The sequence below is a fragment of the Nanorana parkeri genome, unplaced genomic scaffold (genome assembly GCF_000935625.1).
Source record: "Nanorana parkeri isolate BGI_ZX_2015 unplaced genomic scaffold, ASM93562v1 scaffold430, whole genome shotgun sequence".
Taxonomy (NCBI): Eukaryota; Metazoa; Chordata; class Amphibia; order Anura; family Dicroglossidae; genus Nanorana; species Nanorana parkeri.
Genome location: NW_017306698.1, coordinates 1,087,380 through 1,105,505, shown reverse-complemented (window position 1 = coordinate 1,105,505; position 18,126 = coordinate 1,087,380). Strand labels below are relative to the sequence as shown.

At 40.9% G+C, this 18,126-nt stretch overlaps 1 protein-coding gene across 1 annotated transcript in view; it reads right to left on the bottom strand.

Annotated features, from left to right (window-relative positions):
- Positions 1–18,126, bottom strand: part of LTK (leukocyte receptor tyrosine kinase) — an 87,659-nt gene that overhangs the window by 40,937 nt on the left and 28,596 nt on the right. The window contains exons 5-9 of the mRNA XM_018560057.1: positions 7,321–7,460; positions 5,549–5,686; positions 2,667–2,813; positions 2,133–2,233; positions 831–994 (exon numbers count right to left, since the gene is read on the bottom strand). Coding sequence (XP_018415559.1) covers positions 831–994; positions 2,133–2,233; positions 2,667–2,813; positions 5,549–5,686; positions 7,321–7,460 — 690 coding nt within the window. The remainder of the gene's footprint in view (positions 1–830; positions 995–2,132; positions 2,234–2,666; positions 2,814–5,548; positions 5,687–7,320; positions 7,461–18,126) is intronic.

Here is an 18,126-nt window from a genome sequence, read left to right as displayed (position 1 = left end):
CTGATTGTTGTTACTAGTTGCCAGGAGCTTGGCTAGGTGTGACACCAGCCAGAATGTCCCACTCAGTTCCTGGCAACCAGTGAACCAGTGACGCTAGTGAACTTGGCCGACCAGAGTGTCACTGGTTGTCAAGAGTTCTTAGCATCTTTGGTTCAAGGTGTCTAAAAAGTCAGAGTTGGGCTTTGACTTTAAAGGAAGTTGGCGTCTTATATAGTTGTTCCTGGATAAGATATAATAATCCTGGAAGAACACAACTATAAAGCTCTAACGGCAGTGGTGGACAATGTGCTGCCACAAGCAGTCTATTTTGTTATTGTTTTTCATTCATTTGTGTTTTCGTACATCCCTACATTTTACCCCCACTATTTTGTGTATTTTGGTACAGCCCTTAGTTAGACACTCTCTGCTAATCCTTCCCATTTCCTTTTCATCCTCTCCCTCGCTGTGTCAAGACCCACATTTTACAAGGCTTTAGAGAGAAATGTCTTTTCCACTCCAAGAAATGAGAAGGAATCACATCCTCTGTGTTGCCAAGCCTAAATAAACCACATACGGTTTTAATCTGAGTTTTCTTGATGAGTTGGGCCCTGCCTGTGGATACCATCAACTCAGTAGGTTGTCATATTGTCCGGACAGATGGAATCTCAGGATTCCATCCAACCATTGATTCATGCAAATACATAAATCGGTGTTTGAGACAGAACAGACAAAGTTACCAAAGGGCCCTAGTTTTTTTTTTACACCTCTCCAGTTTAATATATACAGTATAAGATATAGTCAATTCAGTCCTAAAGCTTTTTTTGTGGCTAAAATGATGTGTCTGCACAAACCTGTTATTGAACTGAGGAATCTTGAATGTTGATGAAGACCAAGAACCACTCTGACTCCCTTCTGTCTGCCATAACTTAGCTGTGTCCGTCCCAGTATTTTCTTCCTGGGAATACACTGCCAGTGTTCCATTGAAGGTGCCATATATAAGGAACTTCAAAGTTAACTAAAATATACAGAACAAACAAGCTGTCACACATATATCTACAATAGTGTTTTAAATCAGATTTATAAATAGCCCCCAGGAAGTTTCCAGTTATATTTCTCTACTGTAGGTTTGAAAATAAAGAAAATCACAATTCCTCCACTTATTTCTTTAATTATTTCAGTAAAGTACATGTAAGTCCTAAATGAATGGTGTTTAGTTTGTTGAAGCAGCTTTCTGTTTACAGGTACTCTAGTGCTGGCTGCATCGCATTACCCAGGACAGGTTTACGGATGGTGACAACAGTGGATCATGCCTGTGGAATGTGGGTTGAAACAGTCACTGGGGGGGAGGGGGGTTTGCACGGTACCTCTGTCTTGAGTCCTGCTCAGCTCACTGATTGATGTTACTAGTTGCCAGGAGCTTGGCTAGGTGTGACACCAGCCAGAATGTCCCACTCAGTTCCTGGCAACCAGTGAACCAGTGACGCTAGTGAACTTGGCCGACCAGAGTGTCACTGGTTGTCAAGAGTTCTTAGCAACCTGGGACGCTCTGGCTGGAAAAGGGGTGGCTTGCACACATTCCGTTTCCCCTACGTGATGCAATAAGATCTGATTGTTGTTACTAGTTGCCAGGAGCTTGGCTAGGTGTGACACCAGCCAGAATGTCCCACTCAGTTCCTGGCAACCAGTGAACCAGTGACGCTAGTGAACTTGGCCGACCAGAGTGTCACTGGTTGTCAAGAGTTCTTAGCAACCTGGGACGCTCTGGCTGGAAAAGGGGTGGCTTGCACACATTCCGTTTCCCCTACGTGATGCAATAAGATGCCGCCTGAGGCAACTGCTTCAGGCAGCCTCATTATAAGGATGGCCCTGGCTGTCACCCTATAACACAAGGTGTCTGAACAAGAACCTTAATGGCAGGATCTCCAGGAATTATTTTTAATAAATTAAAACTTTTCTTTACATTACATTTCTTTAAATTACATTATTACATTGGGATGTTAAAACTTATTTGGTGTTTTACTGATTGGGTTTACATATATTTAAATTTGTAGACAGTCATAGGTCATGTTGTTACGTAAAAGCATTTTGCTTGCAAGGCGATTGTCGTCGTCCTGTAAGGTGGGCTAATCATTTCATGGTGCATACAAACCTACCTGACAGGTTTTGTTTGGCAGCACAGGGGGAAAAAAGTCACTGTACACGGTCGCAGTGCTACTATTATGCTCATTTTCGATTGGCAGGTAGAAGAAATGCCCTTGGAAGAATAAAAGAAGAGTAAAACAAGTCATTATACAATTTGTCGAATTGTCAAGAAGACTTTATGCTTACTGTAAATTATAACCTATATCTAGGTCTTATCCAATATATTTTTAGTTTTGGGGACAGGAAATTATAGGAAATCTCCCCGAAAGAAGACCCAGACAACAATAAAAACTGACAGAGGTTGTACCTCTTCCCCATTGTACGAAATAGTGTTTTCGCTGTTTCCCCATTGGTAGAGATTTCTCTTGCGGGGACAAAACTGACATCTTGATCTGACTAGGGTAAAGTGTGATAGGAAAATGAGCAAATAATAATGTCTGTCAACATTTTAAACCCTGACACACTGACTGACTGACACACAGGTAAACCCCAACCAAACACAGAAAAAAAAACACATTAACTACATACATTTTGTATTCTTTTACCTTCCGTAGAAAGTGGGTGGATGTTATCTTCATGATTCAGCTGCACTGAATTGGCATATGTCCATGAGCTACCAGTTGAAGTATTGGCAGTCCAGTGGCAAGTGCCTTGATCAAAGGTGCAGTGGGCACCAAGAGGAAGGATTTTTTCTGAAAAGATGACACACATATTATCAAAGGCTGTACCTGGGTCATAGGTGTTACAATCCGATTGTTCAATCTCCGTACAATTTCCTTAAGATTTACAAAAAATGTGTAATGTGAGGGTCTTCCCTGAACAACTCATCCAGTTTGTATGCAATTACGTAAGTTCTTGCACCACATATTTGTTGGTAACTCTATTGAATATTATTTACTCAGATCGTATTATGTATGGTCAGCTTGCATATGAAAGTCCAACCAAGCATAAAACAGTGATGCCCCGAATCACCACCTGGTTTGTTAAATATCTTGTAAATGTGAGTGGCAAGATCAGGGGCGTCCCTACACCTTTTGCAGCCTGAAGCCAGGGGTGCTGGAAGTGCACGTTATATGGGGGGATGGTGGGAGAACGGTACCTCTGTCCAGCATCCCACCCAGCTCACTGATGTCACTGGTTGCCAGGAGCTGGGCAGGATGCAGCCAGAGCGTCCCGCTCAGCGCCTGGCAACCAGTGATGTCAGTAAGCTGGGCAGGACGCCGGCTAGAGCGTCACAGGTTGCTAAGAGCTCTAAGAAAGTTGGGACACTCTGGCTGGAAAGGGGGCATCAGGTGTGACCCAATGAGATGCCACTTGAGGGAACCGCCTCAGGCTATCTCATTATAGGGATGGCCCTGTGCAAGATCAATCCAGCAGGGTTTACAAATATGTTCCCTCACAGGAACCATTGTACTTACACTAATAAATATTTTGAGATGTAAAATAAATGCATATAATGTGAATCCAGCAACAATAATGTCTGACCCTTGTAATTGTCTCGTAGAGAGTAAAATGGGAAGAACGAAGATCTCTACACCGATTACAGGGGATTAAAACAGCTGTTAATGAATAATGAATTAATTAACATTCATCCAGATGCAGACTAAAGCTGATGTCAGATGAGCTATCTTGTTGTAGGAAACAACTCGCCTGTCACAAGATCACTAAAAGGAGGATTTATAAATTATCCGCCCAGCCATAACGTGGTTGAATGTTGTTTGTGCCTCATTCTTGCCACTGGGTGGAAATTCTATGCTCCGTCTTGTGGTGAGCATGGCGTGCAAATGGCATTCGGCCAGCATATGACTGGGCAGATGATTTATATGTCATCTCTTAAGAAATAACTTACCTTCACCTATGGAGTAGCTGCCTTGCTGGCTGGACCAGTGAGATGTCACTCCTTGCTCGCTAGCGAATAAGATTCTGTTGCTTTCCAGGCCAGAGGTGATGTGACACGCATTAGTGAAAATGGCTGCATTAGTTTGGTGATTCTACCACTGGCAATATATCTCTATTGGCAGAATTGCCCATACTACATATTCCTTAAAGGAGAACTATGGGGTTAAGGCTTTTCCCCATAGTTCTCCTTAGGGTAACGGGAGGACAGAAACTAGCGTCCTCCCGTCACCGTAGGCTCAGTGTACCGCGAGCTGTAGCTCGCGGTATACTGAAACGTCGCAGTATACCGCGAGCTGGTGCTCGCGGTATACTGAGACGCCGCAGCTGAAGTGGATCCTGACAATTGTGCCGGGATCCGCCCAGCTGTGTGACTGACAGCTGGCTCTGCCTATCTAGAGGCAGAGCCAGCTGTACCCGCCCCCTCCCCCGTCCGTTCCGCCAGTCAGCGCTCACCTCCCGATCTACTGAGCCGACCTGTGACAGTCTCATTGTCATAGGTCGGCTAGAACTATGAGGTGAGTGAAAAGCACTCATCTCATAGTTCATCCTTTAAAGTGACCTTATCGTCAGACCAAAATTGTCCCATAACATATGATGTATTTAAAGTATTTAATACATGGTTTTTACTCCTTTTTGTAGACATCCAAAAGCCCTGAGACTGCTGGGTTCCACCATCCATGATGTGATGTCAGCAGCCCCAGCAGACTCAGAGCTGTTACCCAAGTAACACTCTATGGTATTGCCTTTGTTCCTCCCCTATGAGCTACATAAAATATTATGAGGGGAGGAGTGAAGGAGCTGGGCAGCACAGTGAATAATTAGATAAATCCAAAAGAGGAGAGCCCTATGACTTGCAAGGAAGGAGAGGGGAGGGGCTGTGTTAGGAATTTGACTCGTCCTGGAGTACTTAAAGTCCAACTGAAGCCAAAACGTTTAGTTTAGGACAGCGTAATGAGGGATAAGAATACCTGTCAGTTTTTTTTATTGCTGTCAGTTTCCCCATTAGGGAGATTCACTTTCTTTATTTGTCCTGGTGAACGTTATTATTGAAAGTGAAAGAAAATCTAAAATTTTGGGTTGTCATCAGAACAGGAATAAATGGGAAATCTTCCAATGGGGACACTAGTTTTGGTGACCCTCCTGACCACCAGGGATTTCCCTACTTCCTGTTGTTGCTATTAACTGGAACTGAAGGGAAATCTCATCAATGGGACACAGATGGCAGAAAAAGAAGCAGACGGGTTATAACCCTCTATCCAAAGCTAAAAAACTAAAAAAAAAAAAGGTTTTCTAGCAAATTTAAGGGCACATTGCAAATTAATCTAAAAATAATTTATTGAAATGAAAAACACTGGGGGTAAGCATTTAAAATACTTGATTTTCCTGTGCTTTTACATGCATGTTATTAAGGTGATGACACGGTCTCTTTAGGGTTGGCAATGGGTTCATTAATCAGAGCAATCCTTATAGGTACTGCACAAGAAAAATATTACAGCTCCATTACAGAAATGAGAATGCTGGCACTTACCACATACTGCACCTTCATCGTCTCCTCCTGGGCAGTCCATCTGAAAGTCACACACTTTCGTACGACCAATACATTCCCCATTTGTACAAAGGAAAGATGACTCCCATGGACAAGAATATAAATCTTCTTCACTGTTACCTATAGAAAAAGTGCACAGAAATTATCATTTAGATCTATTGTACACTAAACATGACATAAAGGGGGCATCATTGATGGTTCATGAAAAATTTCACAGAACAGGTGAATTTGGTGCAACAATTTAATAAAAATTGTGCCTAATTTTTGAGATTGCTTTAACAAATATGGAGTAAAGTAGAAAAGCGCAACTGTACCTGCGCCATTTACTTTACAACAGGTAGTACAGTCAGAGGAGTGAGAACAGAATGGCTGGACTCTCAACAAAAAGTAACAAGTGATGGAATTGTTTGAAGATTTTATTAGAAACACATTGAAAACTTCACAAAAAGAGGAGAAATGTGTGCAACTGAATGAAGAAGGTAAATTGCCTCAAGCTGGATCTGGAAAACGTAGAGGAAACATCTGATGGAGGAACACTCTAAGGAATGTGCACCATAGGAGATTAGCACAGTATTTGTGGATTCTAAAGGTAATTACCCTAGTTCCCTTAGCGGTACTGGAACGAGTGCCATCCTTCTCCTGATCCCCCTGTACATCCGTAGTGTACTCTGTCTCCAGTCACCATAGATGAGCTCAGCAGCTGTGACTAGAGCACAGCTGCTGGTGGGGATCATGAGAAGGACGACACTCGCTACAGTACCGCCAGGGGGTGCTTGTCCTTTATCACAAGGAGTGAAGCCTGACCTAAAAATCCTTATAGTTTCAATGCTTCTTTTTAGTATGGACCAGCTGTTTGGACAAGTGCCTCCTAGCTGTACTGTATTGAGTGTCCTCCTTCTCATGATCCCCCCCACAAAATCCCCCCCATGCACATTGTGCTCTAGTCGCAGCCGCTGAGCTCATCCGCTTGGAGCGGTGGCTATTTTACAACACACACAGGGACCATGGGGAACAAAAGTAGCCACCCTCCAGAATGAAGGACAGTGTCAGCACCAATTCAGAGATGATTTGAAGATCTACAGCCGAGTGATACACAAATAAGATACATTTTTGTTAATAGGTACTTGAATGCATTTTTAAGATTTAATTCCTGAGTTTAGTGTCACTTTCAATAATGCAATAATGTCCCACAAGTATGAAAACAGCATACCTGCTTATTTGTAAAATCTAATTAGTTTAGGGTTATGAAATCATGTTAAGGGACAGCATAGAGAATTTTTTTAAATAAGGTGAACTAACCCTTTAATTTGCAAAAAACATTACAGCACTGGGGGTCCCTGGTTCGAATCTTGGCCAGGTCACTATCCACAAAGAGTTTGCATGTTCTCCCTGTGCTTGTGTGGTTTTCCTCCAGGTACTCCAAAGACATGCTGGTAGGTTAATTGGCTCCTGTCTAAATTTGACCTCGTACGTATGTATGCATGTGCGATAGGGACCTTAGATTGTAAGCTCCTATAGGGCAGGAACTGATGTAAATGTGCACTGTGTAAAGCGCTGTGTAAAATTGTTGATGCTATATAAATAATAATAATATTACTTCTTCTTGCTCTGTATAACTGGGGGGCAGGCAATTTTTGCTTTAACTACATAGGCACATACATTTGTGTCCCTCTTTCTCATCTTGTTGGGCAAGTTGAGAGGTAAACCAAAACTTTGATGATGGATCCAAGAAAAAAAGTCTGCAGTCATCTTACCACCAAAGCAGTTCCGGAGATGGAGAGAGTCCAGAACTAGGAAGGTCTCTGTTCTTGGAAAACAAAGTTCATAATCCACAGAGATTTGAAAGTTAGAATCCATTCCTCCAATCTCAGCGCTTAGCAGCCTCCATGGAGACCTATTGTAAAGAGTAGTGTACAAAATCCCATTGTTAATTGGCTCACAGTTGCATGTCTTATCTGTCTGGCAACACAGCAGCATGATATGACAAGTAGAAGAAAAGAAGAATTTCCCTGACAATGTACGGCTTGTCATAGCTCTGGCCACCGGGGTGGCTGCGGGCAGCTCTCACTGGGCTGCACAATGTGTAAGGAAATGGATTTCCATGCAGCTCCTTTTCAATACACTTTTACTAGTGTGATCATCTGATGACTGACAACGGACTTATTGAACGTTAACCTCTTAATTTGGATGTCATTAACAAAACTCCTTTCTTCTGACAATACTATACTATATTGTTGCTGTAGCGATTTAAAAGTCTCTACTTAAGTAGGGTATAGTTCAAATTTTGTACGAAAGAAGTTGTTTTTGGCACGTTCGTTCAAATATCTATCAATTATTATGGTGCAATTGACAGACGAAAACCACAATGTTCCCAAAACTTTTCGAAAGAGCATGTTGGAAAATTGTTCTTGACCAAAAACGAATTTCTAACAGTCCATGTGGTTTTTGTTCTGAAACTTAATTCATTCCAAAATAGGATGTTAAATAAAGTGTGCCTTGTTCGAGAAATGTTGACTTCCTCCTACTATTAACTTACCTATGGGATCCAGCGCTCCACAAACACAATTTCTGTTAATATATTTCTAAGCATGATATTTTCAGTATGGGATCAGTGCCCCAGTTTTGCCCCTACTGTCACATAAAAACCCATCCTGCTTTAACCAGTGCCTGAAATATGACACTTTCAGAAGTCTGATTTGAAGCCCAATTCTACTTAAATTTTAAATGTCATTGTCACTACAATCCAGGTGCAGTAAACCATTGAGTGTTTACAGTCTAACTACTGGTTTAGTTTGTAAAGGAACCACAACCATGGTAGAAATATCTGTCCTCCGCCAGCATACTGCACAGAAGGACTGCCATGCTCTGTGTGAAAGAAGTGTTCCCTCTGCCGCAGTCCAACATGCCCCATGCTGATTCAGAGATAACATTCTCCAGTCAACGGGGAGCATGAGCAGATTGGAAAGTTTTAGCCTACTCAACAGGGGACATGTTGGACTGCTACAGAAAGACTACTTCTTCCACACAGAGCAGTCATTCTCTGCAGCATGCCGGTGAGGGGTTAGCTTTTCTGCTCTAAAACTGCTAGCACTTACCATTTTACTACACCTGAAATAAATTGGCAACATTTAAAAATGAGCTTTGAAGTGGAATTTAAGATGAACAGAGACTAAGGTGGTCACTCACATAAAGCCTCTGTGAATGCATACCCTCTTGTCAGTAAAGAACGATGAGATTTTGTAAAGGAGGGCAACACTTCCAATTCAAGCAACTGCATTGTAAGAGAATGGTGTGTGACCTTCCCAAGGCAGAGGTTATATCACTCATGCTACGCATGCAGCCAGATTTGTATTTCTTAAAACACAAGCAATGTTTAAAGGTAAGTGGGGGGCAAAGTAATGGTGAGTATCAAAGCGAAGGTTTGCGGTAATGAATGCTTCACCCATAATGCCAGGTGATTGAACGATATCCTGACCATACCATACGTAATTTTACAGTTTAATATACAGGACCCTAGAGCTCCCTAGGGGCCAGAATATATCACAACACAATCCAGGTTATAGTAGAATAAAAAAAACAAGTTATCTTCAAAATATGATTATCTGAAGTTTGGCCTTTCTGGCACATAAATTCATTTTAGCTCAGGGAAATGTGCCAAGAAAGGAGTCTGAGTTAGACAGAGTGTCCTATGAATATTAATCATTACAAGGAAAGTTGATCATTAAGCAAGCTGCAGAAATGCTCATAAGAAAATGCATTTTTAGTAACTTCACCAGTTCCTCGATCATGTGAATAGCAAAATGCTAGCAAAACATTTTGATGTGGGAAGGGTCACTGTACAAATAATCGTAATGGTCATATAAGTACCTGATGTGTGGGGTGGAGACATTTTCAGTTCTGCCTACTATAAGGCTACCTAAAGCATTAACCATAGTTTACATAGATTTATCACTGTGAAATTCATAATCCAAGTAGTCCAACCTAGGAGCCAGGTGGGCACACTTAAAAGTCATAGCCTTTACTTCACTGACAGCAATAGAATATAGTCAATGTATCAGGGAAATTAAATCCTTACTTCTATGAGGCAAGCAGCACTGGTTTATGTTACTCCTGATATGGTTCTGGTAAACTGGTAAGGTTTACCAAACTTCAGGTGTCGACAGTCTTGAATAAAATCCCAGGAATAAAATTGGATTTGATCTCAATCTCTACGGAGAAGGTTCAAAGTACTAGGATGAGGAATTCCCAGGATGCAGTATCATAGAGAAGGCAAGGCTAAAGTGTTTGACTCAAACATTGATGCTACATCAACAAACGTGTAGATAAAATCCAGCATCTTTACTCAGGTCAGGAAGTCACCCCAGCTGTATTGTTCACACCTTTTGACTTGGTATCTGACTTGCCTCTAACCATCACAGGCTCTTTCTCAGTAATTGAGTGCCAGGAGAGATGTAGGGTGGCATGGTACTGTGAACCCCCCAGAAGTCCCAGTTCTGCAGATTAGTAATTGTAAAGTCCATGGATACACATTTGCAGTCTATGGTTCTGGAACTATACAAGACACATAAACAATCCCACACAGCGTGAGCTGAAGAATGGCATATGTGCATTATGATAAAGACATTGGGGGGAATTGATCAAAACTGGAGCAGACAAAATTTGGCGCAGATTTGCACTGAAGCCAATCAGCTTCTCTTTCTAATTTTCAAATCTTACCTGAGCAAACTGAAGAGAGATGCTGATTGGTTGCCATAGGCAACTGCTCCAGATTTTGTTTGCTCCAGTTTTGATAAATACCCCCCCATTATTTTTAATTGAATTTATTTTTTCAACAAACACATACTGTGTACTATACCACTACAACACAGAACAAACCACAAAATAATAAAACAATACCAAGCTAACCCAACTCTACATACTTAAAACATTACATATTCTAATCCATCCCTCTGGTTCCCTAGCTTGTAGCATCTTTCATATTCTCACTAATTTGGTACCAGACCCGGTACCTGAAGCCACCCCTCCAATCTTTTGATATTTGTTTAGAACTCGCCTATGTGGCAAAGTCAGCTGTTCTCATTTCAAATTTCAAATCCACTTTCGTGCAATCAATTTTCTAGCAGGAAACAATGTTCTTCTGAGCCCCCAATCTAAAATTAACTTGGTTTTCCGGAACCTATTGATACCTCAAAATACAAATATATGGATTACATGAAACATTTGTTTTAAAAACAAAATTAATATGTTAATATAACAACATGTTTCCTTTATTTTAAAAGCTTAGGACATCTCCAAATAAGATGAATGAAATCTCCCAGGGCATGCTGCATCTAGTACAATTAGGACTGCTCCAAAGGCCTACTCTATAAAGTGAATGGGGAGTTCTAAACGTCCTAGGTGCAAGTTAAGCTGGCCATACACAGATCAAATTGGCCAAAACTGGATGTGTGGGTGGCCCAACCAGCACCACCTGGCTTGGCAAAAATCAAACTTTAAATTGACTTTTGTTAAAGGAGCTGGGTGAAATATTGTCGACTGAACAGCGACTGAAGACAATCAGCTGTAGTCAGTGTTTGGGTATTCTGACAGCAGAAAGCAATAGCTGGTAGGGAGGATTCCTCTGTCTATGCTCTGTAGAATTTTTAGAAGTGATTTGTCTGGTTCTGGCAAAAGAGCTGTGCAAGAAAAAATCTTAAGGTGTGTAAGGCCAGCATTACACTCTGACAGATTGACAGTGAGACATTGGTAATCGCCCTTAATATCTCTGACCATTTATCCTCTTTATCATTGCCTATGTCTCATAACCATTGCTCTCTACATTTCAAGGGATATTTCTTTAGATATTTATGCTTTAGTATAATATATATACAAAGGAAATAATATCCTTTGTACGATCAGACAACACAACATCCTCTATCAATGGGATTGTATAATATCTCATAGGTGTTATCTTCTCCTGGGAGCCTATTGAATGACGCAGTGGAAAATACTGATAAAAACTTTTATTCATTGTATCATTGTAAAACAAGTGCAAAGGGAATTACAAAGGGAAAATCCCTCCAACACTGTCAATTCTTTATACATAGAGTTACCCCAATTAGGTATAAAAGAAGTAAACCCCTTTATCCCTAGTAATTCCTTAACAAATTTCTAAACTTTATTTAAGTACTTCTGTACACAGAAGGTGAGAGACGACTCAGGACTGCAATATCAGCTCTAGGTGAGTAAAAAGAGCATTTCAGTTAGAGGGGGTTGGGAGGAGAGGGTGTGTGGGAGCCCAAAGATCACCTTTAATTTAAGGAGTTTATTCAACATGCCACCATTTCCATCTACTAGTTTGTACCCAGAACCAATCCATAATTTCTGGGTGGACTGACCCTACTTTTACTGGTTATGGAAAAAAAAGTAGGATCAGCCTACAGCCTCCTAGAATGACATCACCATGAACTATGACCTGTGGACCCTTTCCAAAAATCTACTCCTACCTACCTGTAAATGCGTGTGTTAATATTGTTTTACATTGTTGTCATCTCAAATAAGAAACTCCAAAGAAAAAAAAGTTAAGTTAAAAAGAAGAAGAGAATGCTGCTGATAAGCATTCCCATCACAATAAATTACTTTAAAAGCATTCTGTGATACAGCTGAAAGTGATAAAGCTGCTCCAGATCTAGACTATCACTGGAGACCTGCTAAGTGCTGCATTGTGTTCCTTCTGACCTATGTCCAGAAGGTGAAAAATGAATAGCAACTGCTAACAGCCATATTGGCAGTGTAACTTCAGCATTACAACATGATGAATATTTACTGGAACAACCACTGGCAACAACCGTACACTTACACAATGTCTAAAACAAGGAATAAATATACTACCTGCATAATGCCTCCTGTTTATTTAAGCGGGATCTGAGAAACTGGGCAATGAAATGTCAATTATTTTTCAACTGAAATTAAGTCCCCGTTCACACGTAAACTTTTTTTTAACCATGTTTGCTGTGTCTTGCCCATTGATTTTAATGGGTGACAAATGCGCAACAAACACGGGAAAGTAGCTCATGCAGTAGATTCTGCTACAGGCATACCACATTTTTTCGCTATGGATTTGTGCATGTTTAACACGTGTCAATGCATGGAAAAAAGATCCCATTTTCCCGGCCACGTTAGGGTGCCATTAGCAAATAATGGCACCGCAAGCGCATTGCATGTTTTTGACACGTTCTGAGAATGCTAGTCAATGTGCAGGTTTTGAAGTGGGACTAGGGACTAAAGTGGAACTGTAAGCAAAGATAACCCCCCCACCCGCATTTAATTTATTTTTAAATACATCCAGCTATCTTTTCGTTAGTACATCTAGATACTAAAATCCATGTGTATATTAGAGTATAGGCATCACAACTCGACTCGGAGAGAGAGCTAATTAGTCATTGCACAGTGCTGTCAGTATAATGCTGAGAACTTGCTGAAGTAGGAGAAAGCAGAGTGATGACATAATCAGTGTGATTATATCCATTTGTTGTCCAGTCAGTAGGCTTGGGTGGACCCTTGACCAACCTGTATTGCCTAACTGCTGTAGAGAAAAGTGAGTTCACTGACCTGGCTATACCAGGGGTGCTTGGATCAGAAGATTCGCTCAAGAGAATTACAAATCTTTTGGCGGGTAATGCAGTTTACTTATTTAAATTTCAGCTGTAATTTTTTTTACTGTTGGCTATGGTTTTGCTCTATGTTCTGCATTAAGGTGATCCAAAACCATTACATAGGCATTTACTAAACACATTCACAAACAAGGAATGGAAAATACATGCACGCGAAACAACCAAACAACCCATGGGTGATAATTTTCTACACAACCTAGCTTCCTCCATTAGTATAAATAAATATTTATCTTTTTAATTAGATTACCTAGGAGTGTAGGTTTAGAGAATACTAGTCAGGACAAAAGTTAAGCTGACTAACCTCTTACTATGACATCACAAAAACACCAAAAAGGAATTAAGAACAAATCTACATCCCTACAGTTGTAAATAGTGTCACCAGCCTGGCTGTGCAATGTGATGGAGGTCTTTAAATCTCAGGACTGGATGCAGAGAAATGCATTTTTTTTTGGCAGGTAAAATAGCTCCCTTCAATGTATTTAATGTATGAATTTAGATGTTTGCCTGGAGTTTAGCATTAATAGTATTATAGTAAAGAACAATAATGGAAGGCAAAGTGTCATAGCTTAAAACCAATCAGTTTTTACTGTTCTATAATCAAACTGTCAGATGGTGAAAGTCTTGTGCAATAATTCACTGTACTTTCTGTAATGGGGTTCAATCACTCTTGTATGAGTTGATATGCAAAGTAGTAGTTGGTGGCTTTGTAACTGACTTTGCAAACTTGACTCTTGAGACTCCCAGGCTTCCTTCATGAAGCATACCTACAAGCATCAGGAGATTCCTTAATGCACTGCTAATCATCAGCAACAGGTTTGCTTTAATCTCCAAACCCCAGCAGAATATACTTACTTTTTCTTTGCTCTCCTACCTCTCCATTGACTGGGCCAATCAAACAGGGAGTCTATAGCCCAAATATGGCAACTCATAGCTTACTCAAAGCCCTTTGTTTAATTCTTGGTGTATGAACAGGGCAGCAGGAAAGTGAAAGGAAAGTAAGCATAAGCTACTGAGGACATTGTCATTAAAGTTAACTTGTTTGCCCTGCATGGAAAATGTTACGCTCACTTCAAAAGTGAACCTGTGTTGAGGGAAATGCAGGAGTTACCATTAATGACCTCATTCTAAAATTCCAATTTTCTGCTTCTCATTATGACCTCGTTATGACCCTCTGGTTTTAATATCTTTAATATCTTGCGGTTCTTCATGACAGCCAGGCAACTAGCACTTTCAGAAGAGTAGATCAGCAATAGGAGCCTTCATTATTTCTCGCATTACAAGTTCCCTTGAACCATTAACCTGAACTTATTCCATAATATTAAGCTTAAAGCTAAGGTGAAGTTTATACTATCAAAGCAGTAACAATTATTGTGGCGATACTAGGAATGAAAATACGATAAAAATGTTGTGTGATAAATGCTTCTAATTACAATGTGCAAAATTATCTACACAAAAGCCTGTAACTTAAGCAGGGCCGGGTCAACCGAGGCCCGGGCTTGGGGCAACAGGGAGTAGAGGGGCAGGAGGGGTATGGAATTCCTATGTCCTGACACCGGGGACATGCAGTTCCCGGGCGCCGGGCCGGTAGTTTTCTACATTTAACCCTGCTTTGGGCAAGCAGGGGTAAATGTACAGCGGGGAAGTCGATGCTTGTTTTGCACAAGTGATCTCGGTGATGTCGCTGAGATCACTTGTATGCAGCCTGCATACAGGGGGCGCATTGACGAACCTGGCATCAGGGCAGCATACTTGTAGTTGTCAAAATGCCCCGATGTTTGCGCTATGTTTTTTTTTTTTCCACTTACCTTCGGCGCGGGAGAGGAGCGGCGAGTCAGCGCTGGTTCGGTGGGAGGAGCTCCAGGTGGGGTCCTAATTTAGCTGGCCGGTGACTGCCTGAGGTGCCGCGCGTGTTGGGATCCAAAGTACAGAAGAGCAGACAAAAGAGTAGTGGCCTTTTACATGGGTAGCATCAGTTTCAATTAGGATGGGGTCGTTCTGATTAGCAGGGGATCCGTGATGAATAAATATGGCAATCCTCAGCATGCAATGCTGAACAAGATGAAAAAGAAATATGAAATGTTATGCTTAGAAGAAAAATGTCCTGTACACCAAATTTCATCCCAACCGCAAAGCATGATGGAGAGAGTATTATGGTGTATGGCTGCTTTGCTGCCTTGGGGTCTGGGCAGCTTGCTATCATAGATAAAACGATTTATCAAAGAAAAATAGAAAAATATCCGGGTAGCAGTCCATCACCTGAATCTTAGTTGAAGTTGTGTAATGTAACAAGACAATGATCAAAAACTCAGTAGTAAAGCAACAACTGAATGTTATAGCAGGAGAACATGTGTATTCTAGAGCAGTCAAATCATAGTCCAGGCCTCAGCCCTATTTGGGTGCTCGACGCTTACCCAAAGAGAGCTGCTCACACAAAGAAATCCCAGGAATTTTTTATAAGCAAATCGTTTTGTTTTTGTTTTTTTAATGGGGAATCAACTCTGATTCCTTCTAACCATTGTGTCTATCAAATCAGCAGCAGCTGTAAACATTTGGTGACGGTTATTGCTTCTAAAGGTCATTCTATTAGTAACAAGGTTTTGTACATTTTACCCAATCTTTCCTCCAAAACTGTAAATGTATAAACAATGCATTCAATAAAGGCATAAAAGAGTGCCATTGTTTATGCGTTATTACTTTAAGCAGATTGTATTTGCCTCATTTTGTGACTTAAAGCATTTTTCATTTGATCTATCAGCTCTTCCAGGAAAATGGAAGGCCAGGGATTCCAGAGAAGCATGTCAATGGAAGTAATTTAGAAAATGTATTATATTACCTCGGATGCATGCACATGAAATTTAATATAATTCACTTGCAGGTAGACAGCTGCCTTAATGATTGGAAATGTTTCCATAAATAATATGAAAGAGGAAGTTTACCACAATGTAGCAACATCACTTTTGTATGTATTTTAGGGCGTTATTTAAAGAAAGCGCTAAACAAGACAAAAACTAACATTGACATAACATGACATTACATTATGTACAGCTGCTTAAGGTGCCCCATACACCTTACGACCATCGCAAGACTTTTGTCTTGCGATGGTCGTATGCTTCTTGAAAGCCCGTACGATCTGCCCACCTTGGACAGGCAGATCGTACTTTCGATCATCGAAAGCCCGCCCCGCTGAGGGGCGGGCTTCCGATGACGACAATGCAGAACGGGCAGTGTGCGCGTGTGCACACCGGCCCGTTCCGCAGCTATCGGTAATCCCAGGAATTTTTTATAAGCAAATCGTTTTGTTTTTGTTTTTTTAATGGGGAATCAACTCTGATTCCTTCTAACCATTGTGTCTATCAAATCAGCAGCAGCTGTAAACATTTGGTGACGGTTATTGCTTCTAAAGGTCATTCTATTAGTAACAAGGTTTTGTACATTTTACCCAATCTTTCCTCCAAAACTGTAAATGTATAAACAATGCATTCAATAAAGGCATAAAAGAGTGCCATTGTTTATGCGTTATTACTTTAAGCAGATTGTATTTGCCTCATTTTGTGACTTAAAGCATTTTTCATTTGATCTATCAGCTCTTCCAGGAAAATGGAAGGCCAGGGATTCCAGAGAAGCATGTCAATGGAAGTAATTTAGAAAATGTATTATATTACCTCGGATGCATGCACATGAAATTTAATATAATTCACTTGCAGGTAGACAGCTGCCTTAATGATTGGAAATGTTTCCATAAATAATATGAAAGAGGAAGTTTACCACAATGTAGCAACATCACTTTTGTATGTATTTTAGGGCGTTATTTAAAGAAAGCGCTAAACAAGACAAAAACTAACATTGACATAACATGACATTACATTATGTACAGCTGCTTAAGGTGCCCCATACACCTTACGACCATCGCAAGACTTTTGTCTTGCGATGGTCGTATGCTTCTTGAAAGCCCGTACGATCTGCCCACCTTGGACAGGCAGATCGTACTTTCGATCATCGAAAGCCCGCCCCGCTGAGGGGCGGGCTTCCGATGACGACAATGCAGAACGGGCAGTGTGCGCGTGTGCACACCGGCCCGTTCCGCAGCTATCGGGCGAGCAGGCTAGAAACCCGGCGAGAATCGTACGATTCTCGATGCGTTTTCGAACACGTTGGCTCGACAAAAGACGTGCGACCGTACAGTAGAAACGGTCGCACGTCTTAGTTCACACTGCTCGATTCTCGTAGGATTGCGGGATTTCGCCCGATTCTCGTACGAGAATCGAGCAGTGTATGGGCACAGTGTTGGGTGGAAATATCATTGTATAGTAACATATACACTATATACATAAATGTTTTAAATATTTTTTTAACCTATTTGCTATTATTAGTATCTTTTATACGTAAAGAAAATAATTTCCCTTCTTAATAAAGCACAGTTCTATTAGTACTTGTATTATGGATGCACATTCTGGAACATATAGGCAGACATGAGTTGCATTCATCGGAGCCAGCACATGCTCCTCTGCACACTTGACAGCCTACATTTTCTCTGCTTTCTGCCTTGATATCACTCTTACCCACCCCTTAGGATTTTCCATGGAAACAATCACTAGGAAATGGGTTCCCTTAACCCACAGATTCCTGTGGTTTCAGGAAACCCTTTACCCCATTGACCCGTATGTTTGCCAGTGACCTCTTTGCAGTAGACCAAATGGTCAACCTAATTTTTTGATTTTCAAAGGGCACATGTGATGATACTAGCCATATCCTGATGTTTGCTGCATAACAATACATTTTTTTTAGCTATTGCTTAACTCTCCAGTAAAACTTCAGTTGTCTTCTGTTGAGTTTTCAGCATATTTATCTTAATTCAAAAATATTCAAAAAAACCTTTATAAAGCAGGTAAAAAAAAAGGTTTGTGCTTG